General features: G+C 38.8%; 1 protein-coding gene across 2 annotated transcripts in view; it reads left to right on the top strand.

The window, feature by feature from the left end:
• The window catches only part of LONP2 (lon peptidase 2, peroxisomal), a 113,162-nt gene that overhangs the window by 37,710 nt on the left and 62,224 nt on the right, over positions 1-13,228 (top strand). For both annotated transcript variants that reach the window (XM_007533678.3, XM_007533677.3), the window contains 2 exons: positions 565-659; positions 5,163-5,421. In XM_007533678.3, the coding sequence (XP_007533740.1) occupies positions 565-659; positions 5,163-5,421 (354 nt within the window). The remainder of the gene's footprint in view (positions 1-564; positions 660-5,162; positions 5,422-13,228) is intronic.

Below are 13,228 nucleotides of genomic sequence, written 5' to 3'. Positions count from 1 at the left end.
TAGCATCTGCAACTTGGTGGCCAAGAAGCATTAAGATATAAAGCAAAACAGATTGCTTAATAATCAGGAGCCTGAAAGTAAAAAATAATAGCAGATGAGATTTGAGGTCTTCATGTTGGAAGAAGCTAGGAAGTATATTTTAGTTACATTTCAAGGGGCCCATGACTTTACTGATTTTGCCTGAGCCTGACAGCTAACATGAAAGTGGGCTAAAAAGTATTGATTGTCTTGGTTAGGCTGGGAGTACAGATCGACCTGCCGATGCCCATGTTCAGGAGAGAAGCAATTTCAGAAGGCATTCCAACTTTGGCACTCCATAATTATCCTGAGCTCATACAGAGGGATAAAGAATAGGGAAGCTATCGGGAGGGGATGGGATACGGAATTCTGGTGGTGGGCATTGTGTGGAAATGTTGCCCCTTTTATCCTGTAGTCTTGTCAGTATTTCTATTTTATAAATAAAATTTTTTTTTAAAATATCTGGAGGTAGGGGAGAGGGTGTGCTTGATTGTTCTGCTTTTGTGGAATTCTTGTTTGTGTTTGCTTTATATTCTTTCTCCACAGACTGAAAAAAATGCCTCAGTCAATGCCAGAATATGCTCTGACAAGAAATTATCTAGAACTTATGGTGGAACTTCCTTGGAACAAAAGTACAACTGGTGAGCCTTAGTACCCTGTTACAGTCTTGATTATGAAAGCTTATTTATATCCTATTGAAATACTCCCCATTTTATTACCTTACTAGTATATTAGTTTCTTTTTTTCAGTGCTAGGTTCTCACACATGCATAATTTCACTGCTTCCAACTACTGTTTCATTCAAACAGGCACAGAGCTTCTCCCAGTGTCGTGACACCTCTTATAAGGCATGTGTCCTATCTACTGAGAAATCTCTCCTACCCCCATGTTAGTTTCTGGTTACCTAGGTCTTGGAATCAGACAGGAAAGTAAGGTGCTACATGAAAGTGCCTATTATAGATTTTAAAGAAAGTTAAGATTTTTCTGTAATTGGAGAAATACGTGCTATGCAGTACTAGTAGCCAATTAGACATTACATTGTTGTGGTATGACCTGTTTGTCAAGAGCTTAAGAAAACTAGTGGGAGACGGGCGTAGTGCAGCAGGTTAAGCACATCTGGTGCAAAGTGCAAGGACCGGTGTGAGGATCCTGGTTCGAGCCCCCAGCTCCCCACCTGCAGGGGAGTCGCTTCACAGGCAGTGAAACAGGTCTGCAGAGGCAGTCGGCTGGTAGCACAGTAGGTTAAGCGCACGTGGTGCAAAGCGCAAGGACCTGTGTAAGGTTCCCAGTTCGAGCCCCCGGCTCCCCACCTGCAGGGGAGTCGCTTCACAGGCGGTGAAGCAGGTCTACAGGTGTCTGTCTTTCTCTCCCCCTCTCTGTCTTCCCCTCCTCTCTCGATTTCTCTCTGTCCTATCCAACAACGATGACAACAATAAAACAACAAAAGGGAATAAATAAATAAATAATAAAAATAAATTTAAAAAAAGAAACAGGTCTGCAGGTGTCTATCTTTCCTCCTCTTTGTCTTCCCCTCCTCTCTCCATTTCTCTCTGTTCTATCTAACGATGATGACATCAATAACAACAATAATTACAACAGTAAAAAATAAGGGCAACAAGAGAATAAATAAGTAAATAAATAAAATATAAAAAAAGAAAACTAGTATTCAGTAGATTGAGTTAGTTGGCAGTAAGTGACAAATATAATTACAAAACACAGTACATTTGCTTTTTAAAAAAATAAGTTATCAGGGCCAGGTGGTCGTGTACCTGGTTAAGGGCACACATTATAGTGCACAAGGACTGGGGTTCAAGTCCCTGATCCCCACCTGCAGGGGAAAAGCTTCACAAGTTGTGAAGTAGGGCTGCAGGTGTCTCTGTCTCTCTATTGCCCCCTCCCCTCTCATTTTCTCTGTCTCTAATAAAAAATAAATAAGTAAATAAAACTTTTTAAAAAATAAGTAGTCATATAAAGACAGATTAGCAGTAGAACAATTTCATCATTTGGGGTTTGCATCTTTTCCTTACAAGAACCTAATTAAAATCTTTTAATTTTCTAGGGCCACATGGTGGCGCACCTGGTTGAACACATGTTACAGTGCACAAGGACCTGGGTTTGAGCCCCTGGTCCCCACCTGCAGGGGGAAAACTTTTTGAGTGGTGAAGCAGAGCTGCAGGTGTCTCTCCCTCTCTAGCTCCCTCTAGATTTCTGACTGTCTCCATTCAATAAATAAATAAAGATAATAAAAAATTAAGAAAAAGATTTTTAAAATATTTTAATTTTCTTTTTGTATTTAAACAGAAATTTTCTTTATCAAGAACATTTGATACCAACTTTCCTATGTATTTTCTTTGTATTTTTTTCTTGTGCTAGCAAGGATTCTTTTTTTTTTTAAACTGAATGTTTATTATTTTTGGGTCCTCTTTTGTCATGTTTACAAATAAGGTTTATTGAGTTAAACAAACAAATTGATTACCCAAAATAATATTGGCATGAAAGTAGCTGGCAATAGTTAACTTTTGAAAATTGAACAAATATATTACCCTGGTTAATTAAAATTTCTGTGTTGTTTTTTTTAATGCTAGAGATCTTGAAAATCTCAGGCCAAAAGTACGCATTTATGCCCCACATAAAATGTTATGTACCTGCCAGATTTCAAGATATTGAAAATTTATTATTTAAAAAGCTTTGTCTTTTCTAGTACTGAATAAAAACAAATGTCTTTATGAGGGCCCAGAAAGAAGCATATTATAGAATGGGGAGATAGCATAATTAAGCTATGCAGAAAGACCTTCATTCCTAAGGCACCAAGGATCCCTGATTCAATCTTCAGCACTACCATAAGCCAGAACTGAGCAGAACTCCAGTTAAGAGAGAGGAGAAGGAAGAGGAGAAAAAAGAGAGGAAGAAGGGAGGAAGAGGAAGAGAAGTAGCAGCAGCACAGGGATCAGGTGGTGACACACATGGTTGAGCACACGTGTTACAATGCACAAGGGTTCAAGCCCTCAGTCCCCAACTGCAAGGGGAGATCTTCTCAAGTGGTTAAGCAGTGCTGCAGGTGTCTCTGTCCCTCTCCGTCTCCCCCTCCTCTTAATTTCTGGTTGTCTGTATCCAATAAATAAGTAAAGATAATAAAAAATAAAAAAGAAGCAGCAGCATACTTAAGTAAATGAACTGTGCTGGGGGCAATGTTAAGATAACTTAGCCCCTTTTTAATAAAAAATTTTTATTGGATTGTTTAACATATAAGTTCATATAAGATGAAATTTGCTTAATCAGCTTCCTTTTGTCCCGATGGTCTTCAGATTTCATTTCTATTGCATATCTATTATATGCATATTGCATATAATATTGCATATCTATATATTGCATATTTATTATATCTATTATAATGCATATCTATTATATCTATTATATCTATATCTATTGCATTTCTATTGCATATCTATTCTTAGGTTCTTGTTTTGACTAGTAAGTACATTCTAATTTATACGGATTCTTAAAGACTTCTTTATAAGTTTGCATTTATTCCATTCTCTTGATTATGATTTTGTTTTTTTATTATAGCCTGAATGTTTGTATATATAAAGTTAACCGACTAATTCACATTTTATTTTCTCTTAAGTTCTCGGAATCTGTAAATTTCATTAAAGTTACACTGTCGGGGTGGTGGGCACTGGTATACTCAATTGAGCAACACACATTACCATGCTCAGGGACTTGGCTTCAAACCTGTCCCCCACCTACAAAGCAATTACGCAGTACTTCAGGTCTCTCTCATTCTGTCTTAGTCTCTATTTCCCCTTTTCCTCTCAATTTATCTCTTGTCCTATCAAATAAAAGAGAGAAGGAAAAATAAATATTTTTAAAAGATTAAGTGAGAAAAATAGAGGTTCATGTGAAGACTTAGTTATAGGGATGCACAGTGCAGCATGCTATTTAACTATGAAGGTTTGTAGCCATCATAAATAGTAGTATGGAACTAGTCAAATTAATTTAGATAATTAAATAATATAATACAGTTAGCCACTAAAAGTACATTTGATCCCGGCCTATAATAAGTGAAAAAACATTTTACAAAACTTGAAGGCCTCATATAAACCCATATTTAAAAAAAAAATAGGTAAGCACCTACATATGTAGGTGCACACAAAGAACCTTGAATAATGCATGTAGCACAAAATAACACATACTAAAATGAAGGTAGTCCTGGGGTGTGGGATTATAGCTGACAAAAAAAGTAGAAATTGTGTAAATATTGTTTAAAAGAATTATAAGGATAAATGTAAAATTTATAAAATTGTAAATTATTCAGTTATGCAAAAAATATAAATGAATTTTTACAAATAAGGAACTAGAATATATCTAGAAAATAATTCCAAATGCAATGATTTGAGTTTTTAATTGTGTGGTTACATCTACTTCGAAAGGTATTAAATCCTTTTTTTTTTTAATGTTTTATTTATTCCCTTTTGTTGCACTTGTTTTATTGTTGTAGTTGTTGTTATTGATGTCGTTGTTGTTGGATAGGACAGAGAGAAATGGAAATAGGAGGGGAAGACAGAGAAAAAGGAGAGAAAGATAGACACCTGGACACCTACTTCACCGCTTGTGAAGTGAGTCCCCTGCAGGTGGGGAGCCAGAGGCTCCAACCAGCATCCTTAACGCTAGTCATTGCACTTTAAAGTGCCACATGCGCTTACCGGCTGCTCTACCGCCAGACTCCCTAAATCTTCTTAAGTGGTAAAATGAACTCTTCTTCTCCCTGAAGACTCATAGAGAAGGGTCTGTCCCTGTAACATCTTCTTTACTTTTTAATGCATAGCCGAGGGCTGAAGCCAGGTCTTATTGCTGGGTCGTTTTGATGGCCCAGTTTTTAATTCATATTTTGGGAAGGCAGAGAAACATCAGGTCACCACTCTACCATCTGTGAAGCTATGTCTTTCTTGCTGTTACACAGTTACAGAGCTCAGACCATGAACTCACACATGGCAAACATTCCTCTCATACCATGTGTATCTTCTAAGAAATACTGATGTAAAAAAAAGAAAGAAAAGAAATGCTGGTCTCTTGCTGGGCTTAAAAGGAGTGCTTTACACTTTTTTATTTCCTCACGTTATTTCTGTTGGACTTCTTATGTGACAGACCATCTGGACATTCGAGCAGCCCGGATTCTTCTGGATAATGACCATTATGCCATGGAAAAATTGAAGAAAAGAGTGCTGGAATATTTGGCAGTTCGACAGCTGAAAAACAACCTAAAGGGTCCCATCCTTTGCTTTGTTGGTCCTCCTGGAGTTGGTAAAACAAGTGTGGGAAGATCAGTGGCTAAGACTCTAGGTCGAGAGTTCCACAGGATTGCACTTGGAGGAGTGTGTGATCAGTCTGATATTCGAGGACACAGGTAGAATCTTTCATTTTGACCTCCGATTCTCCTTTTTTAAATTAACTACAGCCCCTGCAAAAATCAAGATTTTGTACATTGTTTTCCTTAAGAGTTATTTGTGGCACCTAGAATAGAAACAATGTTCAGTGTGGGAGTAGATAGCATAATGATTATGCAAAGAGACTCATGCCTGAAGTCCCAGGTTCAATCTTCTGCACCTAAGTAGTGATCTGGTAAAAAAAAAAAAAAAAAAGAAAGAAATTTAAAAAAAAAGGTTATTGATAATAGCTAGCCTAGAACTTCCTGCCATAATGGTGTGTCCAGAGTAACTTTGTTATGTGTATGATGACAATGGATAGTGAGACTGTTTTTTTCTTACTTTGCCACTTTGGGCTGACTGTTTTAGATAGTCAAAGTCAGAAAAAAGGAAAACACCATAGTTCTGAAACTTACTCCGAATTCAGGTGGGGGACAGGCTCAAACCTGGGTTGTTCAGATGGCAAAACAGGCACATAATACAGGTAAACTATTTTGCCAGTCCTAGTTATTATTTTAGCTATGATTTTTCAAGAGGACATATTTAGATCAACAAAATTTACTGTAACTTGTTAGAAAATTCAACCTAATTTTAAATAATCTGTTCTCAGTATGATTATTTAACCTGTGTGGCAGAAATATGGAAAAACATTTTTTTCCTGCTGGTGTTCTTTTGTTTTTTCTTTATTGCCACCAGGGTTATTGCTGGGGCTTGGTGCCAACACTTCAAATCCACTACTCCCTATTTTTTCTTTTTTTTTTCCCCTTTCATTTTTTATTAGATAGGGCAGAGACAAATTGAGAAGGAGGCAGGGGTGAGAGGAGCAGAGAGTAAGATAGACACCTGCTTCATAGCTTGTAAATCATCCCCTATGCAGCTTAGGAGATTCAAACCCAGGTCCTTGTGCACATTAACATGTGCACTCAGCTAGGTGCACCACTGCCTGATCCCCTGTTCGTGTTCTTATAAATGTTGTTGACCTTAAGCAAATCTCTAAAATTTTTACTAATTGAGATATAATTTGTTCATTTTTTAAATGACCATATTTTTGTGACTATTGCTGAAATTGAATTTAAAGAAATAATAATTTCTGTGTATCTTATAAAAAGCAATTTGTGTATTTCCTTAAGAGTGTGTGGGGGGCTGGGTGGTGGTGCACCTGGTTAAGCGCACATGTTATAGTATGCAAGGACCTGGTTTCAAGCCCCCGGTCCCCACGTGCAGGGGAGAAGCTTCACGACTGGTGAAGCAGTGTTGGAGGTGTCTTTCTATCTCTCTCCCATTCTATCACCCCCATCCCTCTCAATTTCTGGCTGTCTCTATCTAATAAATAAAGATAATAAAATTTTCTTAAAAAAGAGTGTGTGTGTGTGTGTGTGTGTGTGTGTGTGTGTGTGTGTGTGTGTGTAACCTTTCTATAAATGTACATAATATGTGATTATGGCTAAAAGTATTTGAGGGGCGGGGTTAGATAGTATAGTGGTTATATAAGCAGAGTCTCATACCTGAGGCTCTGTAGTCCCAGGTTCAGTCCCCTGTAACACAATAAGCCAGAGCTGAGCAGTACTCAGGTAAAAATAGTTTTTTTTTAATTTGCTCCCCCCCTTTTGTTGCTTTTGTTGTTTTATTGTCGTAGTTGTTGTTGTTGATGTCATCGTTGCTGGATAGGACAGAGAAATGGAGAGAAGAGGGGGAGAGAAAGATAGACACCTGCAGACCTGCTTCACTGCCTGTGAAGCGACCCCCTGCAGGTGGTGAGGCAAGGGCTTGATCCAGCATCCTTACGCCGGTCCTTGCACCACCTGTGCTTTTAACCCACTGCACTACCACCCAACCCCCATAAAGTTTTTAAGTATTTGCATTTGTCTCTAAATCATTCTTTGAAACCTGTTTTTTTCATATACTTTACTGATAACTACTTTCTAGTCATCACTGTAGCAGATGTTTTATTAAACATTACAGTAGCCTGGCATTGTGCTATTACTGACTTACTCCCACTTACCCCCTAAATTGTCAGAGCCTGGAGAAATTTGTTTTTTGGAAGCCTCTTGGAAGCAGGTGGAGAGTAGGGTGTGGTGACTAAGGAGAAGAGAGATTGAGAGCAGTGTGTCTGTTTATGTGAGATACAAAGAGAACCAGAGGTGGTGAAAAAAACAACAGGATTTAGCATAGCTTTGGGGTGGAGTTTGTCAGAACAAGAGGTGCCATGTGACAGTTGAGGCATTTTGGAAACACCCAGGTCTTGGCATTTAAGTACTGGTCACATGCTCACAATTAGAGTTCATGCAAAGTTTTGTTTTTCATCAGCCTCTGAGTAGGCACCACTGTTCTGTAGTTTTAAAATAGCCAGGGAAAAACAGAGCTACTTTATATCTTTCTTGCTTTCTTGATTTTCTTGATACTCTGTCACTTACTTTCTTATATTGCCATAAATGAAGCCCCAGCTTTTTGCTGAAAATATCTGTTTATGTAAAGGAAAGTCTTAGTGAATAGGAATTGAATTTTAGAGCTAAATGATAATGAAGTAAAAAATAGAAATTACTGACTTGGTTTATATTTATATCTTAAAATAGGGAAATAATAGTGGTCTTATTAAATTTTAACTGCTTATTTTTCTTCATGTTGATTTTAGTATCTTAAAAAATAGTTATGTTCATGTTTTATATTACCGAATGCAGCATTTCAGTCTCCTCAACAGTTCTCATTTGGGTTTATATCCCATTGGATTTTTTCTGTCCACTTTTATAAGTCATAAAATTCCTGTTCCCCTCAGTTTTTCAACTTGATGTTTGTATATTTAAGTACTATATTTAAATTATTTTAATCAACTCATAGGAACTCAGTATAAAGTAACAAATTTTTTGGCCAGGTGGTGGCGCCCCTGATCCCTGTTTGCAGGAGGAAGCTTCAAGAGAGGTGAAGGTCTGCAGGTCTGAGATAAAAGTAACATTTTTGATGGGGTCGTCTGTCCAGGGAAGTCAACAGATGACCCCATCTATGTGTACTGGACTCCACTTCCTCAGAGCCCCACCCTATTAGGGAAGGAGAGAGACAGACTGGGAGTATGGATCGACCACTCAATGCCCATGTTCAGCTGGGAAGCAATTACAGAAGCCAGACCTTCCACCCTCTTCAACCCACAAGACCCTGGATCCATACTCCCAGAGAGAAAGAGAATGGGAAGGCTATCAGGGGATGTGGAGATCGGGTTATGGAAATTGTGCGGAATTGTGCCCCTCTTATTCTGTGGTTTTGTTAATGTCTCCTTTCTTAAATAAATAAAAAAAAGTAACATTTTTTTAGGATGAAGATTTCTGAAATTGTGTTTACATGATAACTTTTTTTTCTTTTTTTTTAATTATTTTTCATATAAGAAAGGATAAATTAACAAAACCATAGGATAGGAGGGGTACAACTCCACACAATTCCCACCACCCAATCTCCATATCCCACCCCCTCCCCATTCTCTATCATAGCTTTCCCATTCTCTATCCCTCTGGGAGCATGCACCCAGGGTCGTTGTGGGTTGCAGAAGGTGGAAGGTCTGGCTTCTGTAATTGCTTCCCCGCTGAACATGGACGTTGACTGGTCAGTCCATACTGCTTCCCCAGAGACCCACTCTCTGCTTCCCCAGAGACCCACTAGTAGGGTGGGTCTCTGGGGAAGCAGAGCTCCAGGATACATTGGTGGGGTCTTCAGTCCAGGGAAGCCTGGCCGGTATCCTGATGGCATCTGGAACCTGGTGGCTGAAAAGAGAGTTAACATACAAAGCCAAACAAATTGTTGAGCAGTCATGGACCCAAAGGTTGGAATAGTGGAGAGGAAGTGTTGGGGGGGAGGGGTGCTCACTGCAAACTCTAGTGTACTTCTGCTTTCAGGTATATATTTTGCACTTGTTTATGGATACGTGTGAACATATGCTGTCTCTCACAGAACCTGGTCTACATCTAGGTTTTGGCACTTTGTTAGAAAGTGAACCACCTGACATGGGATTGAAAGGAAAGGTCTCACCCGAGTAATGAAGCTGAAGGGTTGTCATTCCACACCTGAAGTCTCTGGACACAGTCTGAGCTGAAGCATGTTGAGGTGGCAATCCTTGTGTAGATTAGGTTGTGATCGGCAGATGCAATATTATTTGATATGGATTGGGAGAGGCATGTGGGAAAGTGGGCCCTATCCTAAGGTTCCAGGACTGGGGAAAGTAGAGGCTCTATAGTGGAGATGTGAGGTTCCTGCTGTCTTAGGGTTCAAAAAGACAATCGATAGTTAATGTTATCATCACATTTTTTGGTAATTGGGTTAACTTTGAAAAGTCCTTTTGTTAGGGTTTGCTGTATAGTACCCAGTATCTTGTATATAGCTGTGCCACCGGTTGCTTCTGATCTACTTGGTCTAGGCTTTTGAGAGAGTCCGCATATCAAATACACAGCCTATATATTAAAAAGACCCAAGTCTGTGTTTTAAAAACTTCGAGACATACAATTACTTTTCCCCCTCTCATATTAATTAACTAGAGATTTATATGACTACACTTTACTAGGAGTGTACATAAATACCATTCCCACCACCAAAAGACTATGTCCCATCCCACCCACCGGCCCAGGAAGACACATGTCCACCCTCCCCCTCACCACAGGGTTTTTACTTTGATAACCTACTTTCAATTTAGTCAGATCCTGCTTTTAGTTTCCCTTTCAGATCTTCTTACTCAACTTCTGTTGATGAATGGGATCATCCCATACTCATCTTTATCTTTCTGACTTAGTTCACTTAACATAATTCCTTCTAGCTCTGTCCAAGATGGGTCAGAGAAGGTGGGTTCATTGTTCTTGATAGCTGCATAGTATTCCATTGTGTATATATACCACAGCTTTCTCAGCCACTCATCTGTTGTTGGGCACCTGGGTTGCTTCCAGGTTTTAGCTATTATGAATTGTGCTGCTATGAACATAGGAGTTGGGTTGGGTGTTATGGAGTCCTTGGGGTATACCCTAAGAGTTAATTCTGGTCAACCTAAAGGAGGGGGGGAAAGAGATACACCTTTATATAATATTAATAATAAAATAGAGCACGGTAAAAAACCTGTTCCAGATTGCCTCAAGCCTCTTGAGCAGAGGCAGCTGATTATTAAGAAAGTAAAACAAAACAAAACAAAACAAAAAAAACGGGAAAAAAAACCACCTCAGGAATAGACAAGAATAGCAAGAATAAACAGTTATGCAAATCTACTATCCACTGTATATTCAAGGGGTAGCTAGAGAAGAAAGGGAAGTAGAGCAGAGATACAGGCTGAAAGAGTCCACTCTGAGTCAGATTTCTTCCCCAAAATAATTCCCAAACGTGTATCAGTGAATTCAGAAAGCCGAAGGAGGAAGGAAGAAAGGATGACAAGAATGAGAAAAAGAAGAAAAAAGAAGAAAGAGAAAAGAAAAAAGATAAGAAAAAGAACAGTAATAAAAGAGCAGTGAAAGGAGTTTTTTGTTTATTTACTTATTTATTATTATTTAATTAGCTAGGTGGGGGGAGGAGGAGAGTAGGTTGGGGGAGGTAGAAAGAGTGAAACAAGTTACTTTAGCAGTGGATAAGACACCCAGTTCCCTAGCAATGGAAAATACACTAAGAGTTAATTCTGGTCAACCTGAAGGAGGGGGGAAAGGGATATGCGTTTATATAGCACTGATAATAAAATAGAACAGAGTAAAAAACCTGTCCTGTCTTCAGCTTGGATGGCTCCAGATTGCCTCAGGCCCCCTGAGCAGAGGCAGCTGATTGTTGAGAAAATAAAGCAAAACAACAGACAAACAAAAAAAAAAACCTCTGGCGGTCTTTCCCCGTCTGAGTAAGGCTCTGCTTGGTGGAATATTTGTAGCTGGAATTGGCCACATAGAAGAAAGGCCAAGGGTTTCAGAAAGGAATAGAGTTGGAATTGGAATGACACCCGCTGGTGGGACAGGAATCTTGGTAAAGAAAAAGAAAGAAGCTCAGCAGGGGAGCAGATCTCTGGCCCCCAGGGACTCTGGACCCCAGGGTTCAGGGGTGTGCTTTGGGAATAATAATTTTAAAAAAATTTTTTCCTTTCTTTTCACTCTATTTTTTTTTTTAAAGATTTTGTTTATTTATTAATGAGAAAGGTAGGAGAGAGAGAAAGAACCAGACATCACTCTGGTACATGTGCTGCCAGGGATTGAACTCATGTTTGAGAGTCCAATGCTTTATCCACTAGGCCATCTCCTGGACCACACTTTACTCTATTTTCTAACCCAAATTGAGTTATAGTCACCTCCTTGTTGTCACTGCTAGGACCCCTTATTGACTGTCCTGCTAAAGGCAAAAAATCCTACTGTTTCCAGTAGATGTTGTCAGAGCTCAAGCCACTAGCAGCTTCTCAGTCCGCCATCTTCCGGAATCCCCCATAACTTGCTTTTCATGAGCTGTTCCTTGATTAAACATTATTGTGAAACATCTCTAGTTACTGCTGATACTAACTTTTTGGAAGGAATAACTTTACTAGCTATATGTTCAGGTAGCAAAAGTAGGTAATTATAAGAAATTCTTGACTTAGTTTTCATATGCATCCTAAAATGGTGATATTTCAAATGAACTGTTTTCATAATTAATCTCTCTAAGGGAAAAATGACTGAAACATTAGCATACTAAACATAGCATTTAGTACTTTTCAGCATAGTGTCCCAAACATATTTATAGATGGCTCACTATCCTCCTTATTGCCTGTATTTAACTTCTCTGCCTTTCTCTTTTGATAACCATTATACTATCTACCCTTGTCCACCTTCTCTGCCTTTTCTAAAATTAGGTCAAGACCTCAATCCAAAGCTTGCTCAAATATTAAATGCAGTCAATTATGACCCTATTTTTCCCTAAACTGGCATCTTATTGTCTGTTGTGTTCTTTAAATGATTAAATAGTAGGACCCCTTGATATTTTAACAAATAACTGTAAAGATAAAAAAAAAAAAGCTGTAAGCTCTGTGGAGTTGGAGCTTTATTTTTCTTTATATCTCTTTGTACCACTTCATGCCATTTAGCAGAGTGCTAAACATGTTGAGTATTCTCTGAATGCTTTGTGAACTCAAGTAAGTTTAAAACATAATTACATTGTAGTATTCATGTAATCCTTTAAATGATTACATCCAGACAAATAAGAGTATAAAAAATCTAGGCATGGGAGTTGGTCAGTAGCGCAGTGGGTTAAGTACAAGTGGCACAAAGCACAAGGACCAGTGCAAGGATCCCAGTTTGAGCCCCCAGCTCCCCACCTGCAGGGGAGTCACTTCACAGGTGGTGAAGCAGGTCTGCAGGTGTCTTTCTTTCTCTCGCTCTTTCTGCCTTCCCCTCCTCTCTCCATTTCTCTCTGTCCTAGCCCATAATGACAACAACAATAATAACTACAACAATAAAACAAGGGCAACAAAAGGAAATAAATAAATAAATAAATATTAAAAATAAATATTTTTTGTGAGGCCCCCATAGGACCTTGCCCTCAACTTGGATCAACAATGGTAGAGAATGTTCCATCCTCCGAAGGGAGGATGGACATTATACTGTATGCTACACCTGGGGAAGATGGGTCCTGATATTGGGGCAGCTTGGAATGTTCCTACTTAAGATCACAGAATGTGAGCTCAGATCTACAGGGTTGCAGAGGTCACATAGGCTCCTAAGCTGAATATGGGCCCCAGATCACATCAAATCGATGGGATTTACAATCAACAATATTTATACACCTTTCCATATTTGGGAGCTGCTCTCTTCCCTGATCCAGCTTTCT

Source organism: Erinaceus europaeus, chromosome 2, assembly GCF_950295315.1.
Source record: "Erinaceus europaeus chromosome 2, mEriEur2.1, whole genome shotgun sequence".
Classification (NCBI taxonomy): Eukaryota; Metazoa; Chordata; class Mammalia; order Eulipotyphla; family Erinaceidae; genus Erinaceus; species Erinaceus europaeus.
This window is presented reverse-complemented; position numbering and strand designations above follow the sequence as displayed.